Raw genomic sequence first — 14,047 nt, 5'->3', positions numbered from 1 at the left:
AGAGAACAGGACAACTGGACAAAAGAACCCACATATATCTGCTGTTTCTCTGACCTTGCACAGAGATGCACAAAGATGACCTAAGACTTTCGAAGTCAACAGGAAGATTTTTTAACTTTTTTTTTTTTTTAACCATGTAATGAATTGAAATCAGGTTAAGTATGAGATAATTATTTCACTTTATTTTTCAATAAGCTAATCAAGACAGCCCCATATTTATTAAATTCCAGGACAGATTCATATCTCCACCAATATCAGTGGCACAAATCCTACTGTCAGATTTCGCCTTGACAATAGGAGGACACAATTGTTATTTGCTCATTGGTTCAATTTAGGCATAGCATCCTAGATGTAGCATTTAATGGAAATAGTGAATGATAGTTCATGACAGTTTCCTAATTAATTTTAATATCATTGTGGAAAATAAATATAGAACTCATCATACTCCAATAAAGAAAAGACTGATGAAATCATTTTTTATTTTTGGAGAAATTGCATTTTATTCTTTGTTTCAGTTTCAAGAATACTCTTTCTTGAAATTAACACAGTACAGTAAAAGTGTATTTCCATCTGTGTTTCCATCGAGTGCACCCTCAGTAAGTTTGCAGATGACACCAAGTTAGGTGCGTGTGTCGATCTGTTCGAGGGTAGGAAGGCTCTGCAGGAGGATCTGGATAGGCTGGACCGATGGGCTGAGGCCAACTGTATGAAGTTCAACAAGGCCAAGTGCCGGGTCCTGCACCTGGGGCGCAACAACCCCAAGCAGAGCTACAGGCTGGGAGATGAGTGGTTGGAAAGCTGCCTGGCCGAGAAGGACCTGGGAGTACTGGTTGATAGTCGGCTGAATATGAGCCAGCAGTGTGCTCAGGTGGCCAAGAAGGCCAACAGCATCCTGGCTTGCATAAGAAGCAGTGTGGCCAGCAGGTCTAGGGAGGTGATTGTCTCCCTGTACACGGCTCTGGTGAGGCCGCACCTCGAGTACTGTGTTCAGTTTTGGGCCCCTCGCTACAAGAAGGACATGGAGGTGCTCGAGAGAGTCCAGAGAAGGGCAATGAAGCTGGTGAGGGGTCTGGAGAACAAGTCTTATGAGGAGCGGCTGAGGGAGCTGGGGTTGTTTAGCATGGAGAAGAGGAGGCTCAGGGGAGACCTCATCGCTCTCTGTAGGTACCTTAAAGGAAGCTGTAGAGAGGTGGGGGTTGGTCTATTCTCCCAAGTGCCTGGTGACAGGACAAGGGGGAATGGGCTAAAGTTGCGCCAGGGGAGGTTTAGGTTGGATGTTAGGAAGAACTTCTTTACTGAAAGGGTTGTTAGGCATTGGAATGGGCTGCCCAGGGAGGTGGTTGAGTCACCATCCCTGGAGATCTTTAAAAGACGTTTAGATGTAGCCCTTAGTGATATGGTTTAGTGTAGGACTTGTTAGTGTTAGGACAGAGGTTGGACTAGGTGATCTTGGAGGTCTCTTCCAACCTAGACGATTCTGTGATTCTGTGATTCTGTGTAGTTTGTTTGTAACTAATTAGAAGTGCTAAGCATATGCAATTCTTAAAAAAAAAAAAAAAAAAAAGAATTATTGAATGTTACTATTACTAATATTCAGTTTATCCAGAAAGGGCACCATCTGTATTTTTCATAGAGTATTTAAAAACAAAAACACATTAAGTAGTATTTCCATGGTTTAATTTTCATATTTTCTCCTTTGTCATAAAATGATCTTTTCCACTATTATGTCTCTCTCTCTTTTTTTTTTTTTTATAGCTTTTCAGTTTTGATGAAAATAAAAATAAAAATAGAAAACATTCATTGTGTTCTGGTGAGTTTGTAACAATATAGAAGTGAAGGTAAAACAATGAAATAGAAAATAGTTAACATTCTTCCTGAATCTAATACTGACCCCAGAAAGCTCCCATCTTCTGATGAAACAACTGGCAACTGGCAATGCTGTATGGATTTACTTTTTACAAAGTAATTTGAAGTGAAATTCAACTGAACTAAGGTAGACATGTGCTTCTGAATCATTCTAAGACTCATTTTACAGGCGAGGGAGAAAAGCACTTTAAAGATGTGATCCATTTTGTCCTAAAGTAGACATTGAAAATTGCAATGCTATTTCTCTTCAGAAACAATAAAGCAAAGTTATAACAAGCAATTTGTACAGCCATACATACTGTACCTGTTTAGAGTTACCAAAAAATAAATTGCCTCATATCACAAATGCTGTGGTGTAATGTATATCATGTCAGTGGATGCTTGAATATTATGGCTGTAAGACACAATGTTAATACAAGATACTACTTAAAATGTAAGAACCTGCAAGTGCTAAAACATATGGTCAAGAATCACTGTTAACCTTAGTATTTCCTCTGAAATTTTTGGGAGCTGCTGGAACCTTCATATACCTTCCAAATAGAACAATATTCAAGTTTTCTAAAATCCAATAATACTCTCCATTTTCAGATTTACAAATGTTTTCAGATTGATTGATTGATTGATATTTCAGATTGTTACTGCTAAGTTTTAGACACCTGACATTAATTATTTTTTACTTTACATTTCTGCTAATGTCTATAAAATTTAACAGAAATGATCAAACTGTGAGAAACTAAGCTTTTTATGAGGTGTGGTTCCAGTGTATGCCATTGCATTAGGGGTTGATTCAATAACCAGTCCATATTCTTGCATGCAAGCATAAACAAAGACAAAATATTTCGGTGTTAATTGTGGGTCTTAGTGAATTCTAACTAGAACATGAAAATGGCCAAATTCTTTTCTACGAAGAAAATTAATTAAAAGGTGTATATTTTAAAAAATAATGTCCATTATATATTTTACCCTTATGATAGTGTCTGAAGTTTACTACAGAATACATCTCACGTGAAGACCGTTAGATTATGTGTATAGTTATATTAAATCCTTTCCTCCTTCACCTCTAGTTAGTTTTTGTAATGCCTCTGTTAGCTCAAATGTTTTCCCCTTGAATTTTTTTTCTTTCTCTTTATATGAATTTTTCTTTCTTTATGCACCTGTACGTTCTCAAGCTAATTTGAGGCATTTCATGACAGAACTATGTTCCCTAGTACTGTAGATATGCATACAAAATTGCTATGAGCAAACAAGTAGAGATTTCATGATAAACAGCGACAAAATAACATTACTTGAATGTTATAAGTGTTTGCCTTAACAAATTTTCTTTTTATCTTAGCAAATGTAGCGTTATGTACATTGACTGTAGATTGGGATAATTTTTTGCAAAACCATTGCTTGAACAGAAAAAAAAATGATTTTAAATTTCATATTAAGAAAATATTGAAGAGCTAAGTATGAATAAATTGTAGAACCAACTCCAAATAATGTTTTTCCTTATGTGTCATTGAAGAGGATTTCAAAGTCATGTATCCACATGTATCTAGGTGCAGTGCTGTAATTTTCACTCCTTTCATTTTAATTCAGGACTGTGGTTCTCAAATCCATCCAGAGGAGTCCTGTGGCTTGCAGCCTCTGTCTCATGAATACCTCTCCAGAATTTCACAGACGATGCTTAAGACCTGTGAAGCTGGAGACACAAAAGGTTTGTACTTAATCTTCTCTCTTCTGAAAACTAGCTCACACACTTCACCAAAACGAAACTAGAAAAAAAATGTTTCCTCTTCTCTATGCACATGCACTAACCTAACAATAGATATAACTAATCACTTGTAAGAGTTACAGATTTATAAAATCAGATTAATTAGTTTGACAATTTTTAGTTCAACAAATTCATTATCAGTGATCCATCACTTCATGTGTTATTGTCAGTTAGCCTGTAAAGTTCATTAAAATAATGAAAGGGACTGTCTAAATTATTATTATTATTATTATTATTAATAATAATAATAATATTAATAATAATAATAATAAAATTGAAAAGAATACAATTTGACTCATTTCAATTTTATATTTCTACTTCTCTATTGGAAGCAAAAAAAAATTACAATTTCAAATTAAGCAAACAATAAAGTGTTTGTTTTTACATGTAAATATCTGAAATAACGAGATGGACAAAACAGTGTGGTTGAACTGTCTTTTTTTTTTAAGTAATGATTATATATCAACAAGTATGATCAAGAAAGATAGGTAGAATTGCAGGTATTCATCTTTAGGTCACATCTGTGTGAAGATTTATGCACGTGTACCTTAACAAATATGAGTAATCCACAGGACTACTTTTGTTTGCAGTCCTATGCGTGGCTTAAGTTGCTTCTGCGTTAGTTAGTAATTTTGTTCAATTCTTTATTAGACGGATGAAAAATAAAACCAAACTCCTGTATGGTCTACTACCAAAAATGTGTTTTTTTATCTTCCTGTAGATAGGAGCAGCTTCTCACAGCAATGAACTTGCACAAACTCAAGGAATAATTAATACAAAGTAACAGGAATGCTTGAATTGCCTGAATGTTTCACTTGGTATGAAACATAGGGACCTATTTTTGTTTTGCAGTGTTAAATGAAGGGAACACACAAAGGAGACACTGCTGTACCTGACAGCATGTTTTAATCACACAAGTTGTGAATCATAAAGAAGCACAAAATAGCCTATGCTATTACATGAGGATGTAAACTTCCTGACTAGAAAGCCCAAACCAAATTGACAGAAGAGTCCTTCTGGGGCAGACAATCTCCTTCTCTTTAAATATAATGTGCTTCTTCTGAATACCATATCTAGCTAAGGAGAGCTGAATATAACATATATTTACAAGCTTATTGCGAATAACATATAGATTTAAAATGGAAACTACTTCAGGAAATGTAGTCTCAAAGGACAAGTCTATAAAAAAGGGAAGAATCATTTTGGCTTATGAAGTGAAAGATTGCCAAGAGGTGTCTAATGAGCCTAGAACTGACGTGCAGTATCCAGCAACAAGTGGCTGTATAGTTTAATGTATGTCACAGTTTCAAACTGGAACTGGAGTTTTGGAACTGGAGCCAAACAAATGGCTTTGTGTGCAAAATCATTAAAAAATTTTAACAATAAAACAATATCCTAGTCCTAGACTATCCTAGACAGTGAACATTTTCCTAACACATATGGGAGTAATTGCAAATTCCCAGCTAAAGCTACAACGTCTCTTTTATTTAAATAACTTAAATTTTCAGAGAAGCCAAGCCATGCCCTGTTTCCTCTAAGAAGAGAACTCAAAACTTCTGCAGAAGTAAGGTAGCATCATAGGTTCTTCTTATGCTAGGGAATGGCTTAGTTATACAGGAATACTTGAGGTACTATTGAAACAAAATGTATCTGTGCTGGCCAAAGCTTGTCATGTTGATGCAGACATGGGCAGAGGCTGAGGCAAGGAAGCAGAGGTAAAGATGAAACCTTAATTTCTCTGAAGTTGATGGTAAAGCTTAGGAGTGTCACCAGGATTTCATGCCTCATTTCTACTCCTGTGATACAGTATAGAGGCAGTAGCAGAGGGTCTAACCAAAGGTGGAACTGACTACTCCCATCCTACTATGCTTCATGACACAGTTCTCTGGAGGAAGCTCAGCATCTTACTAAATATGCACTTGATTTACCCATTTCTTTCTCTTTTATTGATATATGTGACGAATATTGAACAGGGGAAGTTTCTGTCTTTACATCTTGTTGGGACCACAGAAGGAAATTATGATATTTATAGCAACAAAAATCCTTTTTCCTTTAGAAAATCCCCTTTGATTCAATGGCTTTTTAACCAGGCTGTCATAGAAAAAACAGCCCTCTGTTCAGTATTGCTATAGTATTATTAATGACAAAGAAGACAGCAAGCAGCAACCATGTGTTTGGCTACTCAGAGAGAGAGGCAATCATGTAATGACCATGAGAACCCCAAGTTGTTCTGAAGTCCTGCAGGTGAATTAAGCTATTGCACTCTGCGGAAATTTGGTGGAAATTTTTGTGGAAATTTGCAGACACCCACAATCTTATGCATTTCTATGTGAGCACATTTTAAAAGTGCTGTGGGGCGTTGTTGTTTTCATTGCTTCTTTTACTGCTACCATGATTTCTAAAATTTTCTTCTTAGATGCAAAAAGTTACTATTTTGAATAGCTTTCCACAGACACACAGACACAGTTGAGATCTGTGGTCTATGCTACATCTTGGATATAAAAAAAAAAAAAAAAAAAAAAGAAACTGATAAATACACCATTAAATCTCTGTCCCCATGGAAACACACCCAAATATTTAAAATAGTATTGTGTCAGACAAGTAAGAGCTCATACTTTCTGTTTATGCTCAGAAAAAGGCTTCTTCAGTCAGCATTAGAAGTCACTTCCATGAAGTATTCAAATAACTATGAGCTGCATGACTTTTCCATGCTTCTCCATCTTTAATAGGTTTATGAATTTGTCCTGCCATCAAGGCGCAACAATAATAACATGAAAGACATGGGACATAAAGCACATGAAGCAATAAAAGTAATTGTTGTGCAGGTATTCAGCTGATACAAAACTTGTTGGTGTGGCAGGGAATACATTATCAGTAATAAGTATGTGGAGAGAGTAATGCGAAACCCATTACAGCCAATTGATTGACCTCAACTTAGGTTCCCACTTTGGTCAGAAATGGTCAATGGTTTCCCTTTATTGAAAGTAAATTTTGGCAACAATTTTAGTGAAATGTACATTGGTTTGGACATGCATGGAAAGGAGGAGTTCTGTTGTTTTTTTGTTTGTTTGTTTTTTGTTTTTTAGGTTGGATATTAGGAGAATAAATCAACAAACTACTTTTAGCTTCAGTTTAGTTAAATATTTAAATTCAGATTTGAGTTTTCAGATTAGACTTTTTTTTTTCCCTGTGGATAATTGTTTGCACTATATAAAAACATTGCTTTTGATCTTGAATGTAAAATATATGTATTTGTGGCTATGCCAATGGTAAAGGCTGAATAAAAATAAGAGTCTGAAAACCCTGTCCAGAAGAAAAAATGATCAAATTAAGAGTATAGCCTTTACTGGTTAAAACTTTGTGACTTTAGGCTAACATTTGTGTGCTTTTTAAATACAGGTAAACACTTCTGATGAATTTTTTAAAAGGGTATTTAGTTTTCATACCAGTTAAAGAGAGCTGTTTATGGGAGTACAGGCAATGTTTAATCTCCTATCCTAAGCAGAAGATTTATGATAAGCCTCTTTAATGAGCCAAAAATCCAGTTTACCTTCACTATTTCTGTGGCAACCTGTTACTTAAAGGCTTTCATGAAACTTTGTTTTTAGCAGCTTCAGTTTGGGAATAAACTTAAACTCACAGCAGCTTACTCTTGTTCTCTCCTTCAGTGAATGCTAGGTAAACTTGCCTTTGCCTGACAGAAGCAATGCTAACTCTCAGCTGAAACTGCACAAAACACAGACTCATTTAAATTATAGTGAAAGTTACATTGTGTGCCACTACCTCACAGAAGTGGAAATAAATAAATTAAAAAAAAAAAAAACTTAAAATTACAATAGAAAATAAGTTTAATTTCCAACCTAATATTGTTTGTGATTTTTTTACTGTTGTCATCCATTTTTATATAAAAGATTCATTTTATCTTTTAATGAAATTTTATTTGTGAAGGTTAGGAATGCAGCTACTAAGTGCTGTGAAGGTACAATAGGAAAAGTTCATAACAACTAGATTTAAAATGCATACATTTGAATAATTTTAAAAATCTATGTAAATATAGCAACTGCATCCATTTTGTGAGCATTAAATGTCAGTGCTTCCTATAAACATAGGTTTGTCATGTTCTCTATTGTTCTCTTTTTTTTTGCCACTCATCTTTAGAATATGCCAAAAAATTTATATTTATTTTTTTCTCAATACATTTAGAGAGCTATTGAATATGAATCTAACTATTTTAAAGATTTTCAAAAGGTGCTTATCACTTTTAATTGCCAAAGTTTAAACTTTTAGTGTTCAGACATTTCGGATCCTTAATATTCATTTTATATAGTTCCACTTTTCTAGTTTATTACCTAAAACCAGATCAGCTCATAAATATATATGAAGTAAAGCAGAATGTTCCATAAAATGAGGGATCTCAGATGTTGTAGCCATTGCCAGAACTTTTATGTATTTGATTTGAAAGAAAAATTGCAATGTCAGAAAAAAAACTGCCCAGTTTTCATATATTTTTTAGATATAAATCACTGCCCAAAACAACTTTCAGATTGTTTCTGAAGAACTGTACAGCAGTGGTAGTCTCTGAGTCCAAACCTCAAACCAACTACCCATTCTGTCTATACTCAGAAAGCAGAAAGCAATGCAAGGTATTTACATGGCACCTATTACTGTGTTATCTGAGTCCTGGCACTTTTCAGTCCATTCACTTGAGCGCAGTGAAGCTTGGAATGACCACTTAGCCACAGATTGCAGATGGGGCACAGAGGGAGCACTGAGGGAACATGATCCACCACTGGCCACAGAAATCTTGGAGTGCCAAAGCATGCCTGGCCTCGGTGGTGGAAGAGCACGTCCTGCTCCAAAACTTGGGTAGTCACTGTGTAGCTTTAGGTAAAAAATCACTTTAATCCCTGGATAAAAACTCTATGTAAGGTCTCGCCCAATAACCAAAGGTCAGGCCTCTCTTCTCCCAAATAAATTACAAAGTTGCAACTATACTACTGTTCTGTCCTAAAGGATTTTGAACTTTAAGCGGTAGTAGGTTAGCTAGAAGGACAAACAGCTTGGTGATTAGGACACAAGGAACGTGTTTTCTGAAGCTACTCTGTGTGAGGAGCACTGAGCAGCTCCACCTCCCTGCTCATGCCCTGGCACCATGGTCTGCTCAGGAGACCAGACCTGCTGAGGAGAGCAGGTCCCTCCTGCCTTTCTTCACGCTGCGCTGAAACAGGCCGCTTGCCCAACGGTGGCCTTTAGGAGCTAGGTTAGACACGCTGATGCACAGTGCAATAACATCAGCGTCTCAACTTTCGTTCATCTGCAGCCTGCCATCATTTCTTCACGTCACCTGCAAGTACAGCTGACATGGGGTGCTTCTGGCATGGAGCAGAAGCAGCTGCAGCAGGGCAGGCTGCTCAGCAGCCAGAGCTGCACGGTCGCAGCACTGTGGGAGGCATTCTGCCGTCAGAGGTGCCACTTCATGTTCTCATACAAACAATTCTTGGCAGTTTTCTTTGGGAGGACTTTTATCTGCCACTGACCAAAGCATTTGCTTAGGACTTTCCTCCAGTTCAAGCACAGGCTGCCTCCCTGGAAACCTCCTCGTTCCTGAGGTAGCAGCCGGCTCCTCCAAGGCCACTGGGGCTTTGCAGGGTTGCTTCGCTCAGCCACCCACTCTGTCCCTGGTCTGATAAACGTTGATAAATAGCAGCCTTGTTTTGTGCTGTGGCTTCTTGTGCTGTAACAATATATCAAAGTCTGAGAAGCGCACCAGGCTGGCTGCTGCGCTTCTGTCTGGTAGGAGAGGCTGCAGGTCTGCTCTGCAGACATTTATTTGCTGGTGGAGCCATTTCCTGGTCTGCAAGGAGAAACCAACGTGTGCTAACAAGGCTTGATAGCACTGACACAAGGATCTGGGGGCGTCTGCTTTTTCTTGTGTAACTCCTTTAATCTGAGGAAAAAGCAGATTTTGCTGGCATGACTACATAGACACACACAGTCCTAGACACACAGAATCCCTCTGATTTCCAGTAGGATTTTGGAATTAAACAGCTTTAGAGAACCAAAATAACTAAACCAGTCATCCTTACCTAACAGATGCCTCAAACCCACTGAGTTCGGATAATCCCACTTTATAGTCCTGAACTGCAAATTTTTTTTATTTTTTTTATTTTTTTGAAAATAGGGATCAGGCACATGTATTATTCATCTCACTAACTTCAACCACCTGACATGCATATATGTATAGTCCAGTATGGTTGTCTGAATTCTCCCAAATTGAAGAAATGTGCACTGCTGAGGGAAAGCCATCCTCTCGCTTGCTTCATTTTTCTATCCAGTGGCTCTCAAAGTCTTGCTTTGATCAACCAGACAATTTTTAGATCAGAATAAGGATGAATCTTGATAGATGAGAATGAATCTTGTCTTTGGATGCTTCTGAACCATTAATACATCCTTTTCCCATTCTGCCTCCTCACCCCTTTGCCTTTATCCCTTCTGTTGGGAAAGGACAAGCTGATGTGAGAAAGGCAAAGTGAATTGAGAAATAAACTCACACACTACTGTCAAATTTGGGCATTCACAACTCTTTTGGAGAAAGCAAAACCTCCCATGCTTGCTAAATGCAAAGGAATGCAGAAAAAGAAAATAGTCTCTTCAAAGGGTTGAGAGGGATTTAATTTAGGGAAAACTCCCATGACAAAGAACATGCTCGAGAACATATCACTTGCTTCACAGTAAGGCTGCTCACAAAAATACAGAGGAGATGCTGACGCCCCGTTGCTGTTTTCCAGGGCAGTGGATTGTACCTTGCCTCAGCTGCTCTGACAACAGAACCTGTGACTGGAGAGCAATAACATGGCAGCCCCACAACTGCCAACACTCTGTGCTAGCTAAGCCTGAACTCCAGCGCTGTGTGGAGGGCAGAAGGGTAAGTAACAGATTTTGCACTATAATTTGTTATTATTTACTTAGATATTTAGTGTTCTGAGGTCTTAAAAGCAATTTTATAGTTTTAGAAAATTCCCTTTTATTATAATGGGAAAAAAATCAGATGGAAACAAAAACTGCTATCAATAATTTAGCCTCCTATGCAGTCACAGTTGTATGCTGCCATTTCACACAAACCTTAGGTCACACCAGTGGAGTGTCAGGACCTACGGTGTACATGGTTATCAACAAGACCTGCAGTGAGTATGTAAGCACTGTCAGCGGAGAAGGGATTTGCATTGATACAGTTTGTCTCGCACTTTATGTGTAAGTTCGGTTTCTTCTGCTGCATACCTAATGCATGGCATTGCTTGTGCACACTAATCTTACCAAGTCTTCTTGCACATTCTTTTCTTATAGTGAAGCTTCTAAGGTGATTGCTTGGAAATACAAGGGTGCCTTAATAGGCATGTTATGACTGTAAAACTGTTGAAAGAGAGCTCTGATCTGAGGCTCAGGTACATTACTGAGGATACAAGTATCCAGAAAGTAAGTAATTAATTGTTATAAAGATTTTTATAGTTTATTGTCTAGGTAACAAAATAGTAACTAATAATGACATTTTGATAGAATCCGAGACCATTTCTATATGGAAAAAATACAAAAATAATAGTCTTCTGATTAACATTTTCTCCTTTTCTAGTCATTTATTGTCTTGCACAGCATTCTTCATTGTCATTTTGCTTTATTTCTGCCTGTGGTTTTCTCCATTACTATAGAGCTTTGGGTCTCCCCTACCATACTTTTCTCAGAAACAAACAAACAAAAAAACAAAACCATAGGTTTATATGACAGAGAATAATCTTGATTTGCTCCTTATTAACAAAATAAGCACTTCTGCATTGACCACAGGAAAAAAAAAAAAAAAAAGAAAGAAGAATTTGCTAACTTTAGTCTTTTATTTCCATTGACATTAATTTCCATTGGGCTGCTTCAATAAGTGAACACTTTTTGGTCAGGATAGCAGAAGAACAGCATACCAATATGGAAGTGTTTTGCCAGTGTAGTGTGAGAGGGTTATGCTGCTATTCCCACCTCCTCAATCCAACTACTCATATTCATCAGTGTCAAAAACAGGACAACATTTGTTAAAGGTATATTAAAACCAATCTTAATTCAAAATCCGCTATGTTATGACTTTCATCTACTCCAGTATGAGACAATAGCCTTATCCCATGTGAAGTACATTAACAGCATGAGAAAAATCTCTGTAAAACTAATTGCACTTGTTTCCCGTTCTGCATCTTTTGTAAAATATCTTCCATCATTGTCTGATAACCTTCACCGGTCTGTAGAAAGCTGCTGAATCACTCCTGTTACCTTTTCACAGATGTCCATTTAACTGGTATATTCGTTTAAAGTCATCATTCTAACACATTTTCCCCTTTTGTTATATCTCTCCTATGTTTTCCCTCTAATGTTATTTCTGTTGTCACACTGCGGTAGTATTAATTTTGTCTAGCATTTTCAAATAACATTTGTGCTCCTTTCACCAAATAAATAAATGTAGAGCCTGGACCAACTTCCTCATGTCAGTAGAACTTAAGAAGTCAGAGAAACTTTCTACATGCATAAGTCAGAGGAGTAGAACTGGTCCTCAGCTTGGGTGATAAGGTCCTGATTCTGTCTGATTAGGGGAAACTTTAGGGGTTACTTTACACAGTCTGAGTAATTTAACAGGAAAAGTAATTTTTTTTTTTCAGGTGTTCACTGAAAGAGACTTATGTTTGTTGGTTGTATTTATTGCTGTTATATATGTTTAAGAAATCCTGATCTTTTATAAGTGTTCTATTGAGTAGACAGTAAGATATAAATTCTTGTGAATGAATACATTTTTAATACCCAAGAGATTTTTGGTAACCATCCATAAATAGTTATATTCCCTAATTTGTGTTATTAGTTTCAAAACCATTATATACCTCAGCTTTAAGCACTACAAATATCTCTGAATTCTACCCAAACTAATGATATGGTTTGCTTAGTAATATAAGTAGAAGTGTTTAACACGAAATGTAAGCAGACAGTAGAAAGATCATAGGGGCAAAACATAAGCACAAAATCACCAACCAATGAGGATACTGAGATGATTTAGTGTTTGCTTGATTTATACTTCGCCTTTGCTGAAGCTAGGTGAGAATAACAGAATTCATTCATGTGTCCACTTCTCAAAATGTGCTCAGCTAGCTATTGTAACCCTCTGTTCTGGGGTTTTGTAGTATGCCATCATACCTGAAGTATTCAGCTTGTGTAACATTGGTCTCTGCAAAATCTACATTTTGCTATATCAGAGGTAAAATTGCTCCATCAGAAATGGAAGTAACAGTGAGTTCTCCCAACTCAGCCCTATTTTCTTAAGTTCAAACCACACAATATCTCAGTTCTTGCTCAAAGTTTATTCCAAATTAAGGCAATGAAGTTTCCATACAGCCCACTTAATTACCAAATCTTCATTTGGAAGGCAGAGAGACATATATCAGTAATATCATTGGGTTAAATGATGTCACGACTTCCGTAAAAAATACTATCATGCCTCTGTGACTGAATTTGTTTCTTAAATACCCTTCATATACAGTTCAGACTCATGCAAGCTTTGATCAGGAACTGAAGGTAAAGCAATTACTGACATTTGTGATTCAGTAGGCTGAAGTCTCTGACTTTTGTCCTGAAAAAAATGCATGGTTTGGTTTCAAGATTCTGACCTGGTAGGCTTTGCTTCTTATTGCAAAAATATCACAATAAGGCATGATAGATAGCATAAGTGTCTGTGATTATGTCTTTTCTTTAAAAAGTAGGTGTTAATCTCTATGCTGCTGTCAAATTCCAACTATGACAACTGCAGGTTGTTTTCTTATGCTCCACTTGTAGTTGAAAAAAAAAAAACATGCAAAAAGAAAAAAAATATGTATGTTGCTCTTCAGCTCTAATGCATGGGAAAGGAAGAATGCAACATGTTTACCACTACCGTGATGTGTCTCTGGTCTGGATGTGCATCAACTGATAAAATAATAAGGAGAGTGAATGCTAATGGTCTCTCTGTGGATGCAGCACGTGTGAGATCAACTGTATGTTTAAGTGCAATTATTCTTTTTTTTCCAATGTTTCATAGAACAACAGTAAAATGCAGTGATGATATGTCTCTTACTCTTTAATTTATTTATGCATTTATCAATGTTTCCAAAAGATATTTATGGACATACAAACAGCACTTCTTTCCTATTTTCTTCATACAAAAACCTACCAAAACATGTTTCATAATTTTGTTTTCTAACTTCAAGCTGCTTTCATGTCTTATATTAAAATTGATTTGTACTTCAGAGCTTATCTCTAAAATTTTCATCTCCTTTCTCTGTAACAGAAATTCATTTACCCTAGCTATGACTTCAAATTGGTTTCACATCACTGTTAATTACTATTTTAATTTGTGTGTATATAAAACTGTGC

At 36.6% G+C, this 14,047-nt stretch overlaps 1 protein-coding gene across 4 annotated transcripts in view; it reads left to right on the top strand.

Annotated features, from left to right (window-relative positions):
• The window catches only part of CPED1 (cadherin like and PC-esterase domain containing 1), a 150,447-nt gene that overhangs the window by 118,540 nt on the left and 17,860 nt on the right, over positions 1-14,047 (top strand). For all 4 annotated transcript variants that reach the window (XM_080590755.1, XM_080590754.1, XM_080590753.1 and 1 more), the window contains 2 exons: positions 3,448-3,565; positions 10,411-10,547. In XM_080590755.1, the coding sequence (XP_080446881.1) occupies positions 3,448-3,565; positions 10,411-10,547 (255 nt within the window). The remainder of the gene's footprint in view (positions 1-3,447; positions 3,566-10,410; positions 10,548-14,047) is intronic.

The sequence above is a fragment of the Anser brachyrhynchus genome, assembly GCF_964034855.1.
Source record: "Anser brachyrhynchus genome assembly, chromosome: 1".
NCBI classification, from domain to species: Eukaryota; Metazoa; Chordata; class Aves; order Anseriformes; family Anatidae; genus Anser; species Anser brachyrhynchus.
This window is presented reverse-complemented; position numbering and strand designations above follow the sequence as displayed.